The 26380-nt window shown below is 42.8% G+C and overlaps 1 protein-coding gene across 1 annotated transcript; it reads right to left on the bottom strand.

The window, feature by feature from the left end:
- Positions 1–6552: 6552 nt before the first annotated feature.
- TNIP2 (TNFAIP3 interacting protein 2) lies at positions 6553–14719 on the bottom strand. Its single transcript, XM_071556933.1, has 6 exons — positions 14171–14719; positions 11747–12052; positions 9872–9955; positions 9027–9308; positions 8546–8665; positions 6553–8057 (listed from the first exon to the last, which is right to left on the bottom strand). The coding sequence occupies exons 1-6, from the start codon at positions 14516–14518 to the stop codon at positions 7776–7778; spliced, it is 1422 nt and encodes a 473-aa protein (XP_071413034.1). The 5' UTR covers positions 14519–14719; the 3' UTR covers positions 6553–7775.
- Between the last annotated feature and the right edge of the window lie 11661 nt (positions 14720–26380).

The following is a 26380-nucleotide window of genomic DNA, read 5'->3' as shown; positions in this document are numbered from 1 at the left end:
AAACACTTCAGGGTTTCCCCTGTGTTGTGCACGGTGCCAAGAAGCACAGTGTTTAAGTGAGTCACAGCCCTCTGCCTTCCTTCAGTGGAAAAGTGCATGGAGGAGGCTGGAACTTGACTTCTGAAGTCCAGTCAAACATAAGCCCTTTTAATATTAAGCCTTATGACAATATTAACCCCAGCTTGTAGACAAGCTGCTCAAAGATTCAAAAAAACTGCTGAAGAGGTGCACAAGCCCAGCTTCTTATTATAGATATTGGGGTTCATTTCTGTGGATGGTGGGGACTTTCTGTGCCTCTCTGGTTACAGAAGCAACCTAAGAGATCAATTTTGTGAACATCTGTTGCAAGTTATTGTCTATTCTCACTATTTGTTTTTGCATTATTGCAGAACAACAGAAATACTTGCAAGTATGTTTAGTACAGGCATCCTTTTGGGGCTTGGCTCAAAATCATTCAGTTGCCCAGACTAAAAAAGAGGTGCAGGTGTAGATTTTGGTGACTGCCAGATCTGGGTTGTTTACAGCTGCTGGGAGCTCAAAGGCACAAGCTGACTGCAGGGAAGAGTAAAAGGTAGCATTTGCCTGCCTTTGCAGGCTGTCAGAGTGGCTTTTACTGCTCGAGTATTTCCCAACCTTGTCACTGCCCAGTGTGTGTAACAAGTGGTAGTAATGCACGCAAGAGGGTACGGCAGAGGCAGAAGGGAGAGTGTCCTCACACCGTTTTGCAACAACTGCTCATTTGAAGTTCTTCAGCCGTGCTAAGAGGAAGTGGGTATTCTGTCTTGCTGCCATTTCAGGAAGACTAAAGCTCCAGTAAACTTTCCCTGAGAAAGTCACCTGAAAACCACAGAATTAAAAATTAATATTTGCCCACTGTCTGTCATAGGAGATGCCACCAGGAGGAAAATTAGAACAAGGTGTGCACAAACCCTGAGTGGAGGGGAAAGGCCAGACAAGTGTTGTCCCCACTGCATAGGAGTTACCCGGGCCAGCACACACTATTTTTCCCCCTCGATGGTTATTGTTAGGAGTTGAAGACTGACATTTTGGAGGAGGGGATGTGGGGCCATGCAACTGGTGTGTGTAGGTGCAACAAAACAAAGCCTCAGAACAGTTCACAGAATACGTTGTCGCCCATTCTTTGACTGACAGTCACAAGGTGATTGTGCTCATCAATTTTTTCCACTGTCCCTAGGACATGTCACTGTGCAGAGAGTTTAGGGGATTCCATGTCTGGTTATCAAAGGATGAATCTTGTGTGGGAGGGGAAAGCCTGCCTGCACCTCACACTGGCTCTGAGTCTTGGCCACAGACTTTAGTCTCTAAAACACGCCGTTCTAGTCCACATCTTTGCCTTGATGTTTCTTTCAGGCAAATTCCACTTTACTCCCCTTTTCAGACCCTTTGCTCAGGGTCAAGTGCCACCACCTCCATTCCTGGCTTGCACATGGGATAAACCTTCCGGCTGTGTTGGGCCAAGCACACCATCAGGGACCATCTGTGTCCTGTTTATTTGGGAATATCTCCCCTGCAACAAGACTGGCCCTGAAAAGATGCAAACCCTCCAGGCACCACAGAGGAAAGTGGTGGTGTGACCACTGGAGCTGAAATGCCTTTTGAGGACTATTCATCTCAGTAATACAAAGGGTACTTGAAGAAGCAAGAAGAGCAATTGCTGCTGGTGCCTGTAGGGCCAAGCTTGGTGACTAGAGGCACTTGATGTCACAGGCTCAGGTGACAGCGAACATCCCAAGGACTGTTTTTGTGTTTGACTGTGACTGGAATAGGGCAAAAGTGTGCTCTGATGATCAGTGAGTGGACTGCTCAAGAAAGGGAGAGGACCTTAGTCCAATTGAAAGAGACTACTTGCAGTTTTATTGTCAAGAAGATGCTGTCAAAATTCTACTTTATAAAACACAAGAGATGCAAACTCCCAGTCAGAGCTTATTTTGTATCTTTCATCCTCTAATAAAGGCTGAAAACCCTTTTTAACACAAGAAGTACCTGTCTGGATATCTATATAATACATGTCTATTGCCTGCTATACCCCAGTTTCAGATGCTCTGCAAACCTACCATTCCTTGATCACTCTCTGGTAGTGCCATGTACCTTCATCAGTATCCCTTCAACTTCTTATCAGAGGGTTACTTTTCATCACTAATTTTAGGTCTGACCTTGCAATAACTGGGATTGTGAGCTTCAGCTGCTTGTTTAAAAGCTGCTTCCAGGACATGGCTCTGTAGTGATGAGGTTAGTTTGGATTTATCTGGGCAGGTAAGAACAGGCCTTGCAGGAGGTGGAGCGGGTGCTCAATGCTGAAGTCAGAAGAGGAGCTGAGAACCACTAAATTAGACCTGCATCATTGAAGGCAAGTTCAGGTGGTGGGAAGGAGGAGTAGAATGTTCTATTAGACTGTGCTCACCTGTGGCATGCACAAGGCACTTCACATACCAAAAGATCCCCGTTTCTCTTGGTAGGGGATGTTTTTTTCTCAAATGTCTGTGGACCTTTGCATACCTCTCTGGATGCCTGAACTCTGCTGAGGTGTGGTGATGATGGTCACAATGAGGACTGATTCTTCTGTGGGTGAACTCTCTTTTCAGCTTTTCCCTCTTGTATGAGCTGGGATAGCTTAGTCCAAGGAGACCTGAGCATCTCTCACCTCGCCATTGTGTGTCCCAAGAGAGATGGAGACCCTGCCTTGTAGCATGGTCTGTAGGTTTGGGACATGGCTGAAGGAAGTCTGGCTGCAGGAACTTAGAAGCTCAGCAAGGCATGGGGTGTGCTAGTGCTGGCCAAAGAGCTGGTGGGGCACACACCAGGCTGCCTGGTAACGTGGCCCTTGTGTATAAACAGCCTGTGATATTTATGTGCAACCAAGGTGCCTACCTGTGATTAAAAACAAAAATTAAATGCTTTTTCTATAAAAGACAGATTTGACAAAGAGATTTGGTGAGTGCAGGATGGAGGAGGAATGTCCCACTGCTCTTTCCTCCCTCCCACTCCTTGAGAAATTAGAGGATGAGGGCCTGAGGCAAGGTGAGTTCCTGCGACACTGGGGAGGTGGGGGCCATGGGCAGAGCTGCCCTGCTCACAGGGGCTCTGCCCAGCAATCCACCAGGTCTCCAGAAGATATGCTGGAGGGCTGGCCTGGGGAAGGGTGGTGAGGCAACAAGTGTGGTTGAGTACACACTTCTGGAAGGCCCCAAAACCCCATTTGAAATAAGCTGTCTTGTAACGCACCATCTGGTTCAGCGCTGTCCACGCCAGAGCTCTATGTGCCATGAACATACCTCAGGCTCTGGAGGGAGGCTGTCAGCCACTGACAACACTGTGCATCCATCATGTATTGTGAAGTGTCCCTGCACCAGCAGCTCCTGGCCAGCCAGGGTACAAAGAGCAGGAACAAGTGGATGTACTAATGAGAAAGGGGAAGAACACGCTGAGCAGCAGTGCGAGGGGAGACACAAGCGCTGTGCCACTTGGGATGGTTGGGGCCTTCCAGGACCCCCTGTGTAAGCAGTTACTGCAGCACCCTGTAATCCCCCCCGACCTTGCTGGAGCCCTGACCCCTCATCTAGGACAACCAGTGGCAGGGAGCACTTCAGTGAGGGTGCTGGGCTGTGCTTGGTCCTTAGCAAGGAATTTAAGGAATCAGATGAGAAAGCAGGAGTGCTCAACTTTTCTGCTGGGCTGACCTAGTGCTTCAGAGTATTTCTTATGCTTCAGGTTTCAGCTGAAATGCCCCCCTCTCCCCAGCTGGTAGCTACTTGAGCATGGTACTATGAAATATTACTACAGCATACTTTGAATTCACACAGATTTTGTAGAAAAAGCATTTGAGACTTCCCTTTTTTAGAATGAGAAGCACTGCTGTTCTGAGTATAATGGTGTGGCATCTTGTTTGGAATTTCCCTTGCTTTCTATATTTACACATGCAGCAAAGCCACAGGAAAGGGAAGTTTTAAAAAAAAACATACAGCATAGGTATCTTCTTGAAAAAAATTTATTCTTGTATTCAGTTTTAGTAATAGTGAGCACCTATCTTGAGGCATCATTTAAGGCTTATTTTAAAAGATAGGATATCCTAAATCATTGGAGGGGGAAGCAGACATTGCCTTCAAAGTTGCAGGTTATTTGAGAAGCTTTTTAGGCTCTGTGCTGCCCATGCTGCAGGAGACAGCACTACTGATGATCTTTTCTCCCCTGGGCTTTTGGGGTAGAGCCCAGCTTCTGAGGTTTTTTGTATTTGTGCAATGAGTCAGTGTTGCCCACAGCTGCTGTCATGATGGTGTGCTAAGGGCCTACTTCTACATGGCAACCACCATGGTTATTAGTAAACAGCCTTTACTTTAAAATCCCGAGCAAAATACATTCTAATTAGGTCCAGGAGAAATGAGAACCAGCTTGCCAGCAAAAATCTCATTGCTGGTGAAGTGAGACAGCTGCTCAGGAGCTCTGAGTTGCCCTGAGCCTGAACTCAGGTTGATTTGGAGAGCAAAACTGAGGGAAGGTCATTTACTAAATGGGAGATCTTGGGGGAAGGGACGGACTAATCATGAAGGTAATTGGACAAATCCATCTTGGCAGCTCTTAATGTGCTAAGGCACATTCCTAAAGGTCCCTGAAGAGGCTGCCTGTTCTCAGCCACCCTGGACCTGCAGTCCTGGTTCTCTGCCCGTCTCCTAGTATTGGCATGCTTCTGCAGTACAGGCATTGCTCATCTGAATGATTTACAGAAGCCTAGATGGGCATTAATTTTGCCTGAACATGGGGTTCATTTCTCTGGAACGCCTTGTGTTACCAACACAGCAAATAAGGAACAGAGTCCCACACAGTCACATAGCTCTTTTGTATGATTTCAGGAGTCTCCGGTGTGAGGACGTCTCTGCAGCTTTACAGATGATGTGTATTTCAGTGGAGTAGTGAAGTACAAATGGATAATGAAAGTTCACAAAGTTTATGCTACTGAAGTTCCTTTCACTGTATGCAGTTACTTTTTTACTCATTACGCCTTTATTACTTTCTTTTAGGAAAGAAACTGTGTTGCTCTTACCATTTAACCAAGCAAGACATGCTAATTGGGCCATCATCAACAGGCAGAGAACACCAGTGTGAGGCCAAAAGGAGATCTCCTTTATTTAAAGGGTTCAAAAATGCTGGAAGCTCATGGCTGGTTTCATTTCAGTGTTGGGGCAGTGGAGCTGACAGGTTTTATGCATTAAGGTCTAAAAGTTGAGGGATGTGACTTGTGGATGTAGGAAGTGGTGGTGGCAGCTGGGGATGCCTCGGGGTGTGTGCTTTGCCTGGGGAGGAGGGAGCAAGTAGAGCCTTTGCAGTGTTTCTTCAAGAGATCTACCTTTCTTAGGAACAGTATTTTATGCCCTCTCATCTGAAACAAACATTTGCATGTTAGACACTGATAGTTCTTCACAGTGTAAGTGGTTTCTTGGTTAAGCCAAAATAAGAAATAACTAACTAAAGGTTTTTGCCAGCCAGGAGAAAAAGAAAAAAAACCACTGTAGAAAATGGGAAAGTAAAACCACTCTGAGGAGAGGTATTTTTGTACAAAAACCCAGCAGATATGCCCTAGATTTTTGCCACAGGTAGTCATATTCCAGTCATCAATTATTGCATTTATTGCTATAGGTGGTAGCTGTAATCTGTGCTTGATCTGTAACTTCACTTGTCTGTGTTTGTTGGTCCAATGTTGTCCTCACTGTAGGTATATCCAGTTTCCCAGCACTGGAGTGCCCTCCTTTCCCAGGATTAGTATGACACTAGCCTCTGCTTTGACTGGGCATTAACTCCCAGAATTTAAATCCACAAGAATAGGCACTGTTAATTTTTGTGTACTGCAGTTCTCATATCTAATTCTTGCATCTATTTCTAATAGTAGAGGTCAGTCTGTCCAACTATACCCACAGGGATTAACAGGAGTAGAAACCTACAGCAGTCTTCAACTTCAGACATATATTAAAGCAGACATCATCTCTGCAATTAAAGAAAGGCTAACTTGCTTTACTGTTGGTTTTGTCTTCTTACCTGACTTGTTGTGTGAATCACTAAAAAGACCAAGTCCCTGTTTTGCTGTATTCACCACTGGCAATATCATATTGATATACCCCGGAGCTGTAAACCAGGGTTGTTTAATAAGAACAGTGAAAAAAAGTAAGATTAGCTTATGCCACAGGAAGTTTAATCATGTTTCTCAGTTTATATTCTGTGGGCTGCATTTGATCTCTAAGACCTTAAAAGGCAATGTAAAAAATGGTCACTAAAAAAAAATAAAAATCTCTGCATTTTTGTGCATGTTGTGTTGGTTAAAACGAGTCACAGGTTTGCAATCAGTTGGAGATTAGATTAATAATAACCATTGTGCTTGCATGTTGCATGCAGTGGCCTAACCATTTTTTGGCACTATCCCACCCATGGCAATGTGGCATAAACCATTGTCTTCCTTTGGGGCTGCAACAGGATCCTGAAAAGGAAATATCCAGAAAAACATCCACAATCCTAAAGTGCAGAACAGGGAACAAAGCAAAGCAGAAGATAGGAGTGTTATCTTTAATTACAAAGTGTTATGGTTGTACCAGGCCCTTCTTTGTATCCCATCCTTAACCCCAACCGGTGCACAGTGAGGAACACCAGGAGTCAAAGCTGGAAAAGGCTTTGGCCCTCTTATGTTTGTACACTTCAATTTCAGGTACTTCTTCTTAAAACAGTTCCCTGCGCTTGGCTGAAGTTCCCTCCAGCACAGGCATGATAAGCAGAAATTTAAGGTAGGTAGCACAGATGTGTGGCAAGGTAGGGCAGTAAATGTGTTCCTGTGCCTCTGAAAGGTCATTCTTCCACTCACAGATGAGTGATTTTCTCAACATATTTGAAAATAGTCTGAGAGGTTATCGCTGAAGTAATGAAATAACTCATCTGAAGCCATGACATTTAATTAGCCCTCAGTATATTTACTGGGACTATTTCACATTTAAATACATACACTGAGAGATTTTTGACCCCTTTACTAATGCAGTAAAGCAACTGCATAACCACTTTTATTATAAAAATAACCCTTAGGTAAAATAGGAATATAATCAATAATGACACAAATAAACATTTACAAATCTGTAGAATAGTTACTTATGGCACAGAAAATATCCCTGTACCTTGTTTCTGTGCAAAAAGACAGGCTAGTCTTAGTCAATAACCAGCCTTTTATGTTTTTCTCACTTCTTCTGATTTCAGTTAAACACAAGGATTTTCAGATGAAATGTCTGAAAGTTCAGCCTCAATAGACAAGAAAATGCTTTCACTTTTAATCCAGATAAAGCACTATAAGGTTTTCCTATCTTTTGCCAAAATGTTCCTCCCTTTCTTCAGCCTACATTTTTGGCAGAGGAGGAAAATTTCAAGTTCAGTCACTTTTTACAAGCTGTCAGACTGTGGTAGAGAATTAGACCCAAATACAAGTCAAGCTGCAGTCTGAAGCAAAACTACCGCTGCAGGTTTCAGTTTAGTTTGTAGTAGACCTTGCATGATGCTTTCCTTCTTCCTTGTAGCTGTCAAAATCCTTCAGAAAAACACTTGGCTTTCTCTTGAGGCCTTTTGTACAGTCCGAGAGAAGATGAAATCAAACAAGAGGTAGATATTGTTCATTCTCCTAATTCCCAGGAGGTCTCCATTTGAATTACTCTAGTTTAGGAGTGCAGGAGACACGTAGAGAGCCAGGTTTTATGTCCATAAAGTAGTGATTGCCTTTCACCTCTCACATGCCTTGATCACTGACAACATTCAGCAACGTGCTTGAGGAATTCATCACTGAGTTCATCCCTGAAAAACCTCATGCAGTGAGGGCACCTGAGCTCACCCTGTGCCCTGCCCTCAGATCCCAGGTTTCCATTGTCCGCAGCAGGAGAAGCTTGTTCAGACTGTGAAGATGTTCTTCTGGTGCCTGTTTGGCCTGGGCTATTGCCCTGCAGATGTTCCACATTGGTCTGTACATGCAAATGATTTTGTTTACCAACATGAACTCTGAAATGACTACTTGTGTCTCTTGAGTCCTAGAAAGAGAAAGAAGAGCTCTTGAAAATGATGCAGTAAAAAGATATTAACAGGTGATATCACTTTTTTCTGCAACACTGCTCAATTATTTATCAGATGTTTGAAAATAAACTATTAATCAGTTTTTGCAGTGTTCTTAATATAGTTGTAAAGAAGGTTTGTAGAAAAAAAAACAGAATACTGCCAGTGTGCTACTTAAAGATGCCACTGTTACAAGAGTCACAGCTGTCCACTTCCTTTCAAGAATTCACCCTTACTATGTTGATCCAAAAAAACGAAGGAAAATACACTGGAAAGGGGTATTATATCTATACTGGGAAGCATCTCCACTAAAACTGACTATGAAATAATGTAAGGTTTTGATAGCTGCACTGAGCTGAAATGGTTTTAGAAGTATTATGATTTTTTAAAAATATATTTTAAAGTGTATTTTAGTCCAGAACTATTGACATGCCTTAATTGGAAAAGTAGCGTGCTGCTTTCTTACCTGTCTTCTTGCTAGCTGGTGTTGCAAACATGTAACTTCTGCCTGAAGTTCTTGTATTTTACTCTGTGCTCGTTCTCTGTCTGATCTCTCAGATGTGAAATCGTCTTTGTAAACCAGGACCTGAAAAAGAATTACTATGTTAATATTTTGTAAGCTGGAGCATTGGCAGATGGGATTGAAAAGCTGAGACTGTGATTCCTTTGTTACTTATTCCCAGAATATCAATATTATCTTTTCTATCCTATCTGTACTTCAAAGGTATTCGTTTTTCTTTCACAGATCTTTCATGCTTGTATTAAGGCCAGCAGAATCACATGCAGTTCTTGTAAGCAGCGAGTTTCCTTTAAATCTGTGTTGTTAAGTATCTTTATAGCTAAATGTGGTAAATATCCAAAAAATAAATCCATTTTTCCCCCTTGAACTTCAGTGGTCTGGGAAGACACTAGGAATTCCCACCTCTAGGAAAAAGAAACTTAATGACCTGTTGCTCCAGCATTTGTATGCGCTCATGATCCCCTTCACTGGCCTTCTTCACGTCTTCTAGTTCTCTCTTTGTTTTTATGCATTCATTCATTTTTTCTTCCAGTAGCTTGTTTAACCGGAGTATCTCCTTGTGCATCAGCTCCGAGTTAGTTTGTGCTGAAGTCACGCCGTGCTGCTGCTCTAGTTGTGTCTTCATCTCCTTCAGCTGCAAGTGGAGTCTCTTCACATACTCGTCCCTACTTGCATCGTACTTCTGCCATTTTGCATTCAAATCTTCCACCTGCAAGTTTACCCAGGAGAGACATGAAGGACAGGAAGGCACAAACTTCCAAGCTTTCACAGCCTGCCCATATGTGCAGGATGAAAATTCTCTAAAGGGTAATATAACATGCTGACTGGATCTCTGAGTGTGGATAAGCCACTGTACAGGAGAGCAGGAGTCACCACACTGTCAGGCAGACCTTTCACAGGCAGCCCTTCCTCTCCCACAGTCCAAAGGGACAGAACTAAATAATGTGGTATGGGAAGGGTTGGTGGTCACCCTGGGCCTCGTGCTGTTCTCCTGGGGTGCAATACTGATGCATGGAAGGAACATGAAAATCTTCTTCTGCACTGTATTTTTAACAACAAAACCCCAGTAATACATTAAAAATAATTACATTAAAAATAATGTAATCAGTCATTCTTAGCTAAGGCAACAGAAACTGTGCCATGTTGAAAGGTCTAAGAAAAACTGTCTTACATTAAACTGCCATTTAAGTAGATTAACTCAGCCTCACCTATTTCAAATTTACTGTAATTCAAAAAAATAAATCAAGTCTTAAACAAAATGAAAGTACTCACATGAGCTACTTTTTGTTTTAACATCCTGTTTTCATCCTGTAGGTTGCAGATAAGAGCTTGAAGTGAAGTTTCATTGTCTAAAAGCTGTAATTTTCAGATAAAGTAACTGTTACTTGAACAGAAAAATCCCAGGTGTTATTTGGCTATGCCATTGAACTGGAAGTAATATTTTTCTTTAAATTTCTCTAAAACTATTTGCTATCCATGAAATAATGATATGTATCTAGGTCTATTCATTTCTATATATTGTGTTTCTAATATTAATTACCAAAAAAAATTGTACTAAGGTTTTTTACCACCTTGGTACTATTTTTAAATAGACCTGATGACAACAGAGCTCAGCAGGTTACACAAACTCCTTGGAAAACCACTTGTCTGGAGAGTGAAAACACATAACAAAGACACAGATATGCTTTCATCTTGCTTGGTTATTACTGTCAATTTTGGCCAGCACTAGGAAGAAATTAGTGAGGGGGAAAAACCCCTGCTTGCTAAATAATTGACTAAAATGATACCTCTTTTTTACAGTTGTGACATCTGCTTAAAAAACCCCCGGTGTACATGAGTAATATAGAACACTTTTGTGCAAAATTCCCTAGAATCAGCTAGTAATGGCATCTGAAATTTCTCCTCTTCAACAGGGAAGTCCCCCACTGTACAAGGTTAGCTACTTATTACATATATCAAAGTCAATCAAGTTTCCTGTCTATCAATTACATGTAAAATACGTGTAAATTTTCCTCAAAATTACCAAATGCTTCAAGTCCCTTAAAAAGTCCTTTTTTCTTCTATGTGCTCAACATCTAACTATTTCTGACAGGTAACTTTAGTGTGAGTTTTCTTTGGAAACATTTCTGGAGTGTTTTATAGAGTATAGACTTTATCACAACAGCACAGATGAGTGGTCATGTGAAGACAAGCATTATCAACACGTAGCAGAAAGATCACGAGACAGAATTATTCATTTTTGTAAGAACTGGCTCTAGCATCCTACTGAATGCTCTGACTTATGTAAGGCAGCACCACTAATGTCATTTCCTTATGGTGTTCCAATAAATTCCCTAATGATTCTAAGCCATCAGACTTCTGGAGCAACAGAACAATGGGATCCACCTCTACCATACACTGAGAAGCTTCAGCTGAGGTGATGATGTGGCCGAGCCAAACTGACATTAGTGAAGTACACCAAAATCCAGGTGTTTGTGCTCCACAGTAGCATTTCTGCCACTATCCTATTGTGAAGCGTTTTTTCTAAGCATCCCTTCTGGAGAGAAATATTGCCTTGCACTGGGAGGCCAGGGGGAATCCCAGGGCAAAAAATAAAAAGGTAAGACACCTTGACTCATTCTTCCCCAACCAACTTCCTGAAGGTTTACATGTGCAAAGTCCTGATTGGAGAAGACCAGGTGCCATACAGTTCTTAAAATAAATATTACTTTGAAATAACTACTTTGTTTTATGGTTTTGATGCTTAAATAGGTAATCAGGAGAGATCACCTTCAAAAGCACAGCACCATCTAGCGCTGCACAGAAACACAGAGTGGTATAAGAAAGGTACTGTCTCCTGTATATGGAGAGAAGAATTGTAGTTGTGGAATTGCTGAGGTTGGAAGGAACGTCTCAAGCTCTTCTCTCCAAAAAAAGCTTCCAATGAAGAGGTGAGATAGCCACAGTTAAAGTGATAAACAACTGCTTCCATCCTAAGCTTTTGGTACAGGGAATTACTTAGAGCTTGTCATAGCAGTCTTTACAACCTACATGAAGTTGTTCAAAGGGATATTTCTCACCATTCCTCAGTTTACAACTATCATCCTATAATTAACACCTCAGAAGCTAATAAAACTTTAAAGAGACAGGTGGTAGCTGTAAGAATACCTGATTAGATTTTTCAGTAGGTATCTGGTCATCTGAATTCCCCTTCTCTTTTCTTTGCTTCTCTTCTAGACATTTTGCCAGATGTTGGCACATTTCTGCTGTGGATGCTAATTTGCGTTGAAGTTGGTGAGCTTCATCAGTGAGTGAACGGCACAAAACATCACTGGTGGCTTGAGCCTTCTCTTTCTCTGCCAAGGTCCTCTGCAGGCGTAAGATTTCTCTCTCCTTTTCACATGGAGGCTGATTTATCATCTGCTGTATCTCTCCATTTTTCTCCTCAAGCTGCTGATTCAGCTTCTGTACTTCCTAAACAGAAGGGGGAGGGGAAGTTGTTACTTAAAAGCAAAGTAAACTCAAAAGCCAAAATATGTTTAAGACTTAATTCCCTATTGCAGTAATTCCATATTGCTCTTATACTCACTGCAAAGTACCTACAAAGTAAAAACAGTCCAGTTCATCTTTATATAATCACAGAACTGACAGATCAATCAATCAAGAACTGCTTGGGCAGCTATACAAGCACTTTCTAGTCAGTAGGATGGAGGAACAAGCAGCAAAATTCAGGAAATTTTTATGAATAGATACACAGCAGCAACAAACCAAAGACGGAACTTACACAAAACAGTTTAAAAGGAGTAACTATGGAGACTGACAAATGCTTACAGGTCCTGCACTCTGGAGTTACCAGATAGTAGAGACTGTCCTCAAAAAAACAAAAAAAGGGAACTGTAAAGTCATCTTATCAAAACGCAATGAAGTGTATTCACTGCCTGGCAATGACACAAGGATGAAGCAGAGGTCAGAACGGAGCAACTTTCCCCGCTAGGAAAGGATGGGAAGAGCAAGGTAAGGGCAAGAAACAGAAACCACAAACATAAAACAAAATCCGTGTGGCACCAATGGCTCTAGCTGGCCATAGCTGACTCTCCAAGGTACATGAGGGGGTCTGACACACTCTTAGGAAACAACTGTGTATCTTCTTGCCCCATGTTCTGTTGGACTGGAAGTTCTATGGGATCATCCACACTGCATTAAGGTAACAACTCTGCGGGTGTTTTGAGAAGCAAGTTTGCTTGTTGACTGGGGCAAACCACCTGTAGTTCCATGCAGCTAAAATACTTGTCAAAAACCTGTGCTCCATACTCTCAAGAAGTAGCAGATGCTGGTATCAGAAGCCTCTCTAGCACTGCTCCTCCAGAACCAAGGATGCCCTGGATGCCAGTGCAGACCATGAGACAGCTACCAGCTTGACGCTACCATTACAGTTATTATTTTAGTGTCAGTTATTTCAGTGTTCTGATTTGGCATCAAATTTTATTCTTTCAAGAAATAAATATTAAAACCTAACATAGAGAAATAGAACTTGTTCTTATTACTGACAGTTAAATTCTTTGGCATCATGGTAAATGCCAAACCTCCCCTTTGTTAAGTATTAAAGATATTCAGCATCAGTCTTCAAAATAAGTCCAGATACCACAGGTTTGTCATCTGCCTGCACAGTGTCAGGAGGATCATCTCATAACAAATTTCCAAACATGAACTTTTAAAATGTATTTTAGCTGAGTGTCATATGTGGAAAATGTTTTGTACAAGCATTAGGTCAAGAGATTACTTATGACAAAAATACTTGTTTCAGTTTTAAGTACTGCTTCTCAGTTTGGAAATTACTTCATGCAGCATCATCTGGAAACAAATGCTTTAAAATTCTTTGAGTATTTCAGACTGATGAACACTATTAATGACAGTAAGCAAGACAGCACTTCTGGTGAATGGAGGGGATACAGTTTTGAGACGCTTTCCCTGACAAAAAAGATACCCATTTCCCCATGTATCTCCTCACAATCCAGACTTGTCAGTTACTTCTCTAAGTATTAAAATTCAGCCTTAATATCAATACAAAAATCCATTTCTAAGAGCACTTAAAAAAAAAAAGCAAACCACACTTTAATAGCAAAATTGGTGGCATCATCTTAGAAAACTGTTGCATCTGATAAAATATTTTCCATAAGTCTTCAGTAAATAATATCGAATTCCAAATTCAGGTTGGTTTTGGGAGTTTTTAAACTATTTTTCTTTCTCCTTATGAAAACAGGCACATGAAGATTTATAAGGCCACGTTAAGTTTTTGAGTTAGGATTTGACAGTTCTGAACTTAACACTAAGCAGGAGATACTGCTGGCTACGGACGGCTTTGGGCACGGTGGTCTGACCCTGGGCACGGTGGTCTGACCCTGGGCACGGTCTGCCTGAGCGCGCAGCGATGCACTGGGTCCTGCCCAGTGCAGCAGCATCGCTGCCAGATCTCACCGCTCCCGTCCCTTGCGCGCCCCGCGCCGTTCCCACCCGTGCCGGGGCAGCACCGCTCCGTGCGCTCCGCTCCGCCGCTGCACCCCTCGCTTTCCGGAGCGCATCCCAAGGTCTCACCTGGCTCAGCGCCTCCGCCCTGCGCTCCGAGCGCCGCTCCCCGTCGCGGGCCTGCCCCAGCTGCTCCAGCAGGCTCTCCACCAGCGACCGCGCCGGCTCCACGCCCGCAGCTTCCCCGCCCAGCGCGTCCCGCAGCTCCCGAATCGTCGCCTCCTTGGCCGCCAGCTGCTGCTGGAGCTGCTTCAGCTGCTGCGCGGACTCGTGGTACAGGGTGCACAGCGCGTTGTACCGCGGCACCTTGTTCTTCAAGCTCCTGTTCTCCCGGTGCAGCCTCTCCAGCGTCTCCTCCACTTGCCTGAAGCGGGCCACGAAGGGGTCTGTGCTGCCGCCCTCGCTTACCGAGCACATGGCCGGGGCAGGTCCCTTCTCTTCTGTCTCCAGAGCGAGCGGGAGCCCGGACAGGTGCACACAACCCGGGGACAAACAAGGCCCAACCACTCTTCCGCCTTCCCTGGCAAGGAAGGCGCGGCCGCTCCCCTTTACGGGCTCGGCTTTCTCCGGTCGGGGCGGGGCCGCGCCCGCTCCGCCCCTGGGGAGAACCCCGACGGGAGGCAGCGCTTCCCTGCGCCAGCGCCGGCCGGGGAACCCCGGCAGGGCTGCGGGGAGAAACCCGGGGGCGAGGGAGGAGCACGGGGCAGGCGGGAGGCTCCGAGGGGCCGGGGGAAGTCCGGGGAGGGGATGCGGCGGGTCCCGGCGGAGCGGGGGGCGCTGCGGGGTCGCGGACGGCTCCGGCTCCGCATTGCGAAAGCCCCGGAGCGCCACGTCCTCCCGGCGCCGCTGCGGGAATTCCCAGTTTCCAGCGGGACTTTCCCTGCTCCGCCTCCTCGAGCGGCCCCGGCCCCGGGGTGGGGCATCGCCTCCCACCCTGGCCCCGGGGCAGCAGCTGGAGAAAAACTTCCCAGGGAATCCTCCGTGCGTGTTGTACCTGCAGCGGTGAAGAGCGATGGCTCCGGACACAGGCAGGATAGCACATCTCTCTTCTCCAAAGCCGCGTACCTGCGCGGATTTTGAGGAAAGCTTTCTTACGAAAGGCCTCGAAGAGACCAAAATGTCCCGGTCGTCAAAATTCGTGCCGCCAGCCAGTGGCCATGCCCTCAGGATGAGCTGATGGGAGCAAACCCAGCTGGCTGACACTGGACAGCTGCCCGCCGGCCAGATCTGCGGGGGATAACTTATGGGCAGCATGGAGACAGAACTTTAATCAATAATATTGGTGATAGAGAGGTCACGCTGGTGTGGCATTTCACACAGGAGAAGGGGAGCACGATAAGCTCATCTGAGAACATGGTTTGGATTGGTTTTGTTGTGCCCGTGTTACCATTGTGGTGGAACAGTGTGACAGGAAAACTGGTACAAAAATAAAGCCCAGGTTATATTTCGTTATTTTTTGTAATAGTATTTATTGTGTGTATATGTATGTGTGTGAATAATAATATATGCAACACCGAGTTCTGTGTGTGCACTCAGCCTCAATTGCACGAGGGTCAGCACAGTCGCTGGAGATGTTTCTGAACCAAAGAAACACAACTGTCCAATGGCAGGTGGAAATCACAAATGCAACAGGTAGTGGGGGCAAAAGAAAAGACTTTATTTGATGTGATAGAGAGCAGTCTCCTGTGTTAGCAGGTGTCAGGTTAAAAAGCCACAGGAATGAAGAATTTGTGTGGGAGAATTTACAGGAACAGGAACATGAGGAAAGGAGAAGATGATGAACTTCAGAGTTGAGACGGTTGCACTGGTGATGGATGGATCAAAAGCCTCATGGTACTGGTGCATATTAAATACAACACAGAAAATTTCAGCCTTTCATGAAGACAATGGGTGTAAATTCAAATGAGTTGCAATCAAGTACAGGGAAAACTATTTTTCTGTAAGGGGAATCAAACACTGGAAGTGCTTTGAGCAGGAATTACAGCAGGAGACCTCCTAAGGTTCCTCCTAACATGAACTGTTCTGTGATTCAGTTCAGCTTTTTCAAGGTGAAAAGTCATTATTTTGTCTTTTAATTATGTTCACAAGAGCTATCCAAAATATTAGGAGTAATAAATTCAAAGTGGTCCATTGGCTTAGCTGTTTATAAAAATATAACTGAATGTTATGTGCATAGAAGATCCTATGGGACAGAAAAGTGTAAAACACTTGTCCATGCTACAGGTCTCTGGTGTATTTGCCATGTCATCTAATAAATAACCCCAGGCTTAAGGACAGTGAAAAATCTGTGTGGAAGTTGAGGGAGTACAATTTTTGGCTTTTTACTTGTACCGAGTTATATTCTACAACATTATTCTACATTGATTTTGCTGTGAAAAAAGTAAAGTTCCTGCCTTTAAATACCTGCCCTTTATAGTTTTCATGTACACTGTTAGGAAAAGGGAAAAAAACATAGACTTCATGTTACATATCCATTATTGTGCTACGGTCAGAGCTAAGAGGAAAATTTGGATAAATACTGATTTTGCTGGCTGATAAAATATTTTGTAGAAACGTATGATGGAGCTCTGTAAAAGCAGAAAGGTTTGGTTTCCTGCCAGTTCAAATAGCAAACTACAAGTAAACTTGGCAATCCCACATTTGCGGATGGGGCATCTGGGAATTTCGTTAGGTAGCAAACAGAATCCTTTTATAATACTGTTATATTTGTAGTATTGTGTCAGTATATTAAAATGGAGCATTGCATCCGGTTACTGAAAGCTCAGTATGAATAGTGCTTTGGATAAAGCAGCAGTCCCCCGAGGAAAACACCCCTGACTGAAGGGAAATTTGGCCTGCGTAAGTCTTGAGTAAGAAACTGATCCCAGATGTTCTCGGGAATGCCCTTAGATGACTGTTTCATTTTGTCAGTTCTGAAATGCAGAGGAATTCCTGGGAATTCAGCGAAAGAAGCTGGTGCCAAAGAATGAGTCACATCTTAAGACGTATTTACGTATTTCATAGCGTACCTGGCTTTTCCTGGATTGCCTTCTGTGTGCTGTTCACTCAATTTGCTGATAAAGCAGCTGGTTTGCTGGTGCTTCTCCTTTCTTTGGTTTTGGACAATCATGAAGGCTTATTAAGTACAGTAATTCAGGTCAGCAGATAACTGCCTGAACAATAGAGGTATGCTCTGCACAACTTTATATAAGAAAAAAAAGTTTATTTTCCATACCTTACTGGTCTCAACAGGAAATACAAGGTGAAGGTCACTTTAACTCTTTCTCAGTATAGGGTGTAACAGGATATTAAAACTACGTGGGAAAAATTTAATCTTAGATTTTGTTAAAGAAATCTTAACAAGGTTGTTTTGCATAAGTAATTCTATGAACAAAAGGGATTAGATATTGCCTAGAAAAAAAAGGAGGTGAAGCAGGTCTTAGGAAACCAGGAAGGAAGAAAGGTGAACAATATAGTTAGATTAGGTAAGTGTGCACAAATGTGGATATATTTAAAATCTCATTTTAAAGTGTGAGTTTTTGTAGAGTTGATAAGAAGAATTCCTCTGAATGTAGTAGCTCTATCTCTGTAGCATTAATGCAAATCATACAAGCCTTTGTACTTTAAAGTAATTGTCTGTCGACAAGGCTATACAACATACTGGGGGGGGCTGTCATTTTCTAAACAGTGACATCTGCTCAGTTTGTAAGAAATTGCATTTTTTACTTGTGACCTCCAGATGTTGTTCAACCAATCAAGCTGTGGTTTACACCGTGGTCCTGTCACCACTAATTTTGCTGGAGAGTAAGTCATGACATGATGACACCTACAAAGTGTTTCGTGTCATTGAGCACTTTTACCTAAATAGAACCAAGAACAAATTTATTGAGTGATCCTCTGGCTGCTGTAGGCTGAAAAAAGTGGTAACAGTTCACATTTCCTTTCTTATTGATCGTGCAGTGCAAAAGGGAAAAAATAATATGTAATGAAAAAATCTGCTACATAAAATGCCTGAGAGCTCTACGTGAATCTGATTTTCATGCAGAGCAGTGGATGTCGATGCTTCTGTGACTCACAGATTAACAATAGTTGTGAACTGCAGACATGTTTACCCTTCTTACATGGAAAGGGCTAAACATCCTTTACGCAGGTTACTCTGTTGGATGTTCTGATGATGTCATGTTCTGTGTTTGCAATGACAAACTCGCTGAAAGGTTACCTTGAGGGCTTTCAGGATTCCCAAAATGGGTGAACTCATTGCTATGATTTACGTTTGCAGCCGTCTCTCCATAGTGAGGCTCTGACTTGGATCACAATGTTCCTTTCTCAGTCTTGTTTTCTGTTTATGCACATGAAAATGTTTAGTTTAGTTGGGGGAAATAGAACAGATTGTTTTTTTTGGAGGGGGTTTGGTTTTGTTTTTTGGTTTGGTTTGGGTTTACTTTTTTTACTGTTTGAACACTGGAGGATGTCGAAACCAATTCTGAAAGATAGGGTAGATTCCCAGGACCCATGTTCTTTATCACAGTGAGGCTGAAATAACCAGAATGAAGAGCCATGACACTGGTCAGATCCAAAGCACTCCTTGTGCTTTTCCCTAGGAAGTGTTTCTTTTACATTTGTATGGACTAAGGTGGTTCAGTCTCATCCTGATAGATGCTGGTAGATAAGCTGAATGTGCACTTGCATGGCTCCCTCACAAGTCTCTTGGTCTGTTCCTGTCTATATCCAGGCAACAGGTTTCTGTTATGCCTCATTACTCTTCAGTGCTTTGGATCTTTGCTGCAGTTCACCTTTCTGTGGAGGCTCAGTGGTACTGGACATATCCCCTCCGTGTGTTCAGCCATTTCAGGCCCTGCTTTAGTTTCTCCTGGATATTCTTTTTGCAGTTTCTCTTTTGTTTGCCCATGGTGCAATAATACCAGTTCACTAGGTCTGACCTTGCAAACTGGAATTTATTTCAGCTGCTGATGCTGTCTCTTGATCCAAGAAGTTCAAGCAGCGTGTTTGGCCCTTTAGGAAACTCTGTCATGACATGACTGATTTTTGAACTGTGATTCTATTTACAGGAATGTAAAAAGCTCTCTATCTGTTGAACATAAGTTATCAACAACTGGAGACCATTTTCATACTCACAGGCTTAGACTGCTACAGCCACTACTCCTACTTAGAAGCAAGTTCTTTGAGCTTGTATTGTATAACACTCCAGGGTTTCCCCATTATTTAATTAATTGATTGATTGAGTAATTGTTTGGTTGATTATTTATTTATTTGTTTGTTTGTTTGTTCTTTTCTTGTCTATTTAATCTTGGTGAGCAGTGCAGGATATGCTGGCTAGTAGATGTCATAAAACATTTTTTTTCTAAATTTGATGCTTTGAAATGCTGCAGACAAATTATTTTTGGGGTTGCAGGAAACACTCTCCCAACTCTTAACATATGATCCATGTTACTGATTTTTTGGGTTTTGATATATGCTGATTGGATTTTCTGCTCTGGTTAGTATTGAGTTCTGTGAGTTTCTGTTATTCATCTTTCTTCAAAGGCCAGGGAGTTTTAAAGCTAATTTGAGAGGAAAAAAATAAAATTACTAAGTATGGCTAAATACTAGGCATCCACTCGCAAGACTGGAAACAACCCAAATTTTTTGTGGATTTGTTTGATATATTAATGTTGTGTAATGAGACTTCCTAAAGCAGTGTCTCTGGTGCCTCTCATCCAGACCACTCATTCTAACTATAACAAAATCAGTTTACACATTTCTGATCTTTAGCTTTTCTGACCTAGAGAGCAAATGGACCTCTAATGTTTGGTTAAATTTCTGATTAAAATGTTTTATTTTAAGCATTTCTTTTAAAGGATGATTGGAAAAGGTGATTTCCTGAGACTATCAGGAATCTCAAAAGAAATCATAGTTGAGTTAAAGTTCTATACTTAAATCAGGAAAAAGAAATATTGGAGGCTTCTTAAAATATCCTTGGTACTAGATGGTGAAATTGTTTTCAGAACTAGAACGTTGAAGAAGTGCTGGAAGTAATTAAGTAAATAGAAGTAGAAAGTGGAAGTGTCCTTATCACACCATTCACTCTTCTCGCACACACTGTGCCATTTCCACAGAAACGGGAACATTTCCCAAAATTCTGAGTAGTGTCCAGTTGAGAGGCAGGAAACAGCATGATAATGTTCCTCTGGAGCTTCCTCTATAAAGCAGAAAATCCATCAGTTGCCCTGGCAGGATAGGGAAAAGCAATTTTCAGCAGTTTTAAATTCAAGTCCTTTGTAGACTGAAATTCAGTCTTTTGTAGGCTGAAGTGAAGAATTAATGCCATATGCCAGCTGCTGAAAACTTCAGCTCTTGTTCAAATGTATTTTTGTTATAAGAAAGAGTAAGCACGTTCTCTGTCACAGATCGTAATTGAAGCAGACAAGCATTTTGACACTTCTTGCTGTCAAACAGAATTAATGGAACAAGGAAAAGGAGTATTTTTGAGGAGCCTGCATGCCAATATCTGTTCAGCCTTAGCCCAATAAATGAGTTTAATATGGACATGCAAATAGTTATGGATTGTAGAAGATTAAATCAAGAAACTGTAAGAAAAAATAAAGTATTTCTTGAAAGTGAAAACTCCTGGAAAAAAAGCCACTGCAGCTTTTTTCATGACTGAATTTGTTTGAGCTACCAAGTAGCACAGGAACTTATGATACAATGAAATATGCCTGTTTCTACAGGCATAAATCTTTTTAGTTCTAAATTAAATTCTTTCTCCATTTAATTATATTTATGCAATATGTTATGATTGTTGCTGGCTTAATATACATTTCAGACTAGATGGTTGTTTGGCAAAATCTTTCCTATCTTCTTGCCCTAAGCTGTAGAGGAAGGACCACAGGGAATATTAGATGTATGGTTTTCATTAAAGCTGCTGCTTAGAACCACCAATAAATTTAACTGAACAAATAGAGAGGCCACCATCTAGTGGAGTGAGTTTGAGAATTGATTGACACTGATTTCTGGTGTCTCTTGGGTTGATTTTGCTGCTTGACTTTGAGTAGGTCTTGTAGCACCTTAGTTTGCTTTGCCATTTGAACCCTACTCCACTGTCAACAGTGCCATTGCTGTAGATGGTTAAAGGCAAAAAGGCTGAAGAATATTAAATATTTGGGGCATGGAATGAAGATCATACTCGGTCTTTGCTTATCCTTACTTAATTTTTAGACAAAATCTCAAAGTTTTTACTTCCAACTGGTTAACAGAATGACCCATCATGACCATTTAATTGACACACTTACCTGGTTATGACTGAAATGCTTAGAAGTCAGCTGTGAGAAGATTAGCTGTGTTATGCCTTGCATAAGCAAAACAATAAATGTTCTCTAGACTCTAATCTGATACTCTAATCTACTGACTTATTTGGGGGCTAGTTTTAAGTAAGTCATATTTAGTATAATTGTGACATTCCAGTTCCAGTGTGTGAAGACACAGGCACCTTTAAAAGGACTGGTTTCAGAAACACTTGTTTTGAACTTCAAGGTTTTCCACCAGAGTCGCAGTTTTCATGTAACCAACTTTGTAAATATTACTCTGTGTGTGAGAAGTGTTTATAATATTGTCATAATCTTGTATTTATTGAAACTACGCCTTCTAAAAAAGCTTAGAGATGTTGTTACAAGGCAGAGCTTAGAGGGGGGGTATTCTTTTTGGATCCTCTGACAAAGCTGGGAAAGAAAACAAGGACCTTTTGAGATCATCTCTACTTCCTTAGTTTAGTTGGTCTGCCTCTCCCTACAAACTTTCCTTCTACTATATCTGTGTATCACATTTGCACCATCATTACAGGACTTACAGATAAAACAACTTGTAGTAGTTTTTTTAATCTGATTTCTGAAACAATGGTGATGGCCATTAGCTGACCCAACAGCTTTAAAAAATGAAACATAATCTCCCCCATCTCATTTCCTGTGAGTTATGCAGGAAGTGTCTCAGAATGAAAGAAAAGCTATGAATTTGCCAGATAATGAATCCGACTCTTGGTTCATGGGTCTTTCCTGTAGGCAAAATTATAGGTTTCTTGTAAACTTAAAGGAAATGGAGTGAAGGAGTTCACTTGCGTGATAATGAGAGTAGACAACTTAGCTGTTGAGAACAAAACTCTGCTTTGGGCACTATTTACTTTCAGAGGCACCAGAGGGGTGTGATGGGTTGACCCCAGCTGACTGGTAGGACCCCCCATGCACACACACTGCACTCCTCAGCAGGAGGGCAGAGAGAATGACGCCAGAAAAACTTGTGTGCTGCGGTGAGGACAGTTTAATAACAGGGACAAGAAAATAACCAAACAAGTGGTGCAAAGGTGATCACTCATCACCTTCCACCAGCAGCCTGATGGCCAGACAGCCTCTGACTAACGGCTTATTTGACACACCACCCCAGTTTTATTGCTGAGCATAGCACAGCAGATCTCGTTGGCTACCTGGGATCAGCTGTCCCAGCTGTGCCCTCTCCCAGCCTCCTGCCCATGCCCAGCCTGCTGCCTGAGGGCACAGTGAGAAGCAGAGGCGGCCTTGGCACTGTGCAAACACATTTCAGCAATAGCTAAAGCACTGCTCTGTTACCAGCACTGCTTTGGTCACAGATCTAAAACACAGTATCATGTGGTCTGCTGTGAAGAAAATTAGCTCCCTTCCAACCAAACCCAGTACAAGAATTACTCCAAAAAGAGGTTGGGGAAGACACCAATGTTTGGTAGCATTTACATGGCTCTTGCAATTTTCATTTAAGAGAATGAAATCAGGCAATGAAATTTTTTCCCTATTTTGGAATGAGGAGACCTGAAGCAGTGAGATATCAAGAAGATTTGTTCAAAGTTGCATATAATATCAAAAGATTATGAGCTGCAGAAGCACAAAATGCTTGAGCTAAAAACACTGAAAAGACCTGGGAAAAGAACAGGCAATTTTCTAGATGTAATGGCTGATAATAATAGGATGAGAATTGGTTCATGACTACTGCTAATAAAAAAAATTATGTTTAGTCAGAGAACAAAATTTGTCTCATTTCCAGGTTCACCCATGGATTAATGTCAATCTCTACTAGAAGATTACACTTGAAATATTTTCCCATCTTTATTAATAACGTATCCAACCTCAGCAAAATTCTCAGAAATACATTTCCTGCAGAGCAATGGAACCAGTCTCTGCCAGCACAGCACCTTAAAAATTCACCAGCATATCTCCATAACAGCTACAGGTTGGTTTTGCCGCAAGGGACCCATGATACCTGTCATGTCAATGGCTTTTCTGTAGCTCTTCTGATACTCAAAGTGCTGTTATCCCCAGGGGGATCACTGTGTCTTTATTCCTGCAGCAGCCTATACATGGGATTGCAGAAGAGGGACCTAATACTCTTGAGCAGAAGCAAATGGAATTGAGAGGTGGTGTTAGGTCATAGGTTGGACATCACAGCTTGATGATCTCAGAGGTCTTTTCCAACCTTGTTGATTCTGTGATTTTGAAAAACTGACCTTCCCATGCATTGTCTGAGAATCACAGTGATAAAAGGGGGAGCCTTTGAGTGTCCTTCAAGTCCTCCTTCAGTGTCCCATTGGAAAGAAGAGATGCTTTTGTAGGGAGCAGAGAAGTGCTGTCCCTGCTCCCTGTGCAGTTTGTGAGCCCCATGCTGCTGTTTCAGGATGGACCTGGTTGGTGCTGTGGAGACTGCCTGGAATTTCATGGGCTGTTCCTCCCTAGTGCACAAATACCAGGAGCCTTGTCAGAGGAGTCAGCCTGATGCTGATTTTGTCCATATCTGTCATGATATGGCTTTAAGTCCTATGAAAAAATTTGGAACCTCCTCCTATCCTTGTGTACACAGGATTCCCCATGTGTGGAAATGGAAAATGTCCATAATTCTCCCCAGCTGAGAGTGTCAGCCTCCAGTGACTGTGCCCCATTAGGCTTGTTTGTAGACAGGATAGGTTTAGCTAAACACATCAAGAGATGTGGTAGGATGGGGAAGTGATGCCTTTCTCAAAGTACAGCATGCTCAGTATGATGGGGAGTGGTGAAAGTGTATTATTACTTTTACTTCTGATGCTGAGTAATTTGAATTAATGTCTGCCATTTATGGCTCTTCCAAATTTGCATAAGAGGTGTACTTAATTTTCCTGGCATGTGCATCACTTGTTTGAAAGTAATATTATGTTATTTGATTCTTGGAGAAGATAAGATGGGAAGACGTGCATGTAGTAACTGGTATGGAGGAAGACTGGGAAATACCCACACCATGTGTATTTGGTGAAAGTTGTGCCAGGGAAGGTTTATATTGGATATCCAGAAAAATTTCCTCACCAAAAGGTTTGTCAAGCATTGGAACAGGCTGCCCAGGGCAGTGGCTGAGTCACCATCCCTGGAAGTGGTTAAAAGACATCTAGAAGTGACACTTAGGGACATGGTTTAGTGATGACTTTAGCAGTGCTGGGTTGAGTTGGACTCGATATTAAAGGTCTTTTCTGACCTACACAATTCCATGATTCTATGAAATATTAACTCTTGGCAGGTGGTGATCCAATGTGTGATGTGGTTGGTTAATATGCAGTCATCCTGCCACTCACATGAAGCAAACCATTCAAAAAAATTGGGTTTTTTCCCACTTTTCCTCCTTTGCTGAAGCAGAGAAAACCACCCAGCAATACTGTGAAGGCTTGTAGTGATGGGGTTTGTAACAGGGGGTTGAGAAGAGCCCCCCTTTGCACATCTTTTGCCTTGGAATGAGGCTGGCAGATTGCCCTGCTTCCCAAGCCTCAAGATGCAGCATCCAGCCTAAAAACTACATGTACAGAGCCAGCCTTTGGTTCACATCTCTTGTTATCATGCAAAGGGCTTTTAACTTTCTCTGTTTCAAGCAGTATTGCTTACGTAACCTGCTTTGAGGGCAAGGGGTGGAACAAGAGGCTCTGCAGCTGCTTTTAAGCTCAGGCCAACGGTGTTGGTCCCTGCCTGAGCACTAGTGTCGGGGTCCTGGTACACTGGCCATGGACTTTGTCGCCCCTGCCCCTGCCTCTCTGCCCCTGGCTTGCCTCACGAGGGACTCTCTGGCAAACAAATGGCTTTGGCTGACCCTGGTTCCTACCAGGGGAGCTCCTCTGCACCCCTGCTGTGGGTCCTGCAGGATCAGGGCTTTCATGGGTAAGGATGCTGCTCCTGCCTGCTGCCCCTGTGGTTCCCAGGTCATCTTCCCCTGAGTAGCAGCCCCCTCTCACAGCCCTGAGGAGCTGAGGGTGTGGGATTGTTTGTTTCAAGGTATCCAAAATAACGGGAGTACTGCCTCGTATCCTCCCGATTTTTGTGTTTATATCCTGAGGCACACAGCAGATGCCCCGCACGTGGGTTTGGGCTCATAGCTCCTCCTTTCACCACGCTCCTCCTTCATAGGAGGCTGTTGGTGAGGCTGCTGGAAGTGGAAAAAGCTTAGCAGAGTCCTGTGCATATTGTCTGACCATTGAGCAAATACTCCCCTAACTATGCTCTTAAAGATGTAGTTGTTTTATCCCCGAAAGGCCCCAGGAGCACAGTGACACGGAAGCAGGCTGGATAACAGAGATCAGTGCAGGAGCAAACAAACTTCAAAAATGGAATAAATGCACAAATCTCTGTGAGAAGGCCTAACTTGTCAGTGTCTGAGGTCCTGCTGCTCATAGCAGGGAGTAACTGAAGGGACCTTACTGCATTTGCTCTATTTTATTTTCCCCAAGGAAAGCTTGGGTTATTTTGCTTTACATGTGCCTGCTGTTGTTTTTAGTTTAAACTGAGTGCTGCACTATATTTGGGAGAAGTGAAAGTTGACCTTTTGCCATACACTTGGAAATGGTTTGCCTGTACATACTGAAAAGTTCAGCAGCGTTTACCTCTGTCGCTCTCCTGGTGTTTCCACATAAAATCCTAAAAGCTGATGTCAAACATCAATAAGCTTATGCTGGGAGGTCAGAATACATGCAGTGACACCCTGCCATGTGCAGATACTTGCATAAATGATGCCACCTCTGTAAAGAACATCTCTCCTTCGATACGCTCAACTTACATATTACTCTCTGTGTCATGTTACTGTTTAGTTGAGTATCTCTTCTTGTATCATGCTGATTTACACAGAACAGTCAGGCTGTTTAATGGCTGATTAATGAACCAGGCACATCACTGCCTACACACTTGCTGGGAAAACAAGGCATGTTAGAGCTGTAGGATGTGGCATTTGATTTCTTTCAGTTTGCATTGTTCTGAACTTTGTTTCTACTTGTATTTGTTTAAC

This window comes from Pithys albifrons, chromosome 5 (assembly GCF_047495875.1).
Source record: "Pithys albifrons albifrons isolate INPA30051 chromosome 5, PitAlb_v1, whole genome shotgun sequence".
Taxonomy (NCBI): Eukaryota; Metazoa; Chordata; class Aves; order Passeriformes; family Thamnophilidae; genus Pithys; species Pithys albifrons.
Note: the sequence above shows the minus strand (reverse complement) of the source record. Positions and strands in the feature narration are given on the sequence as shown.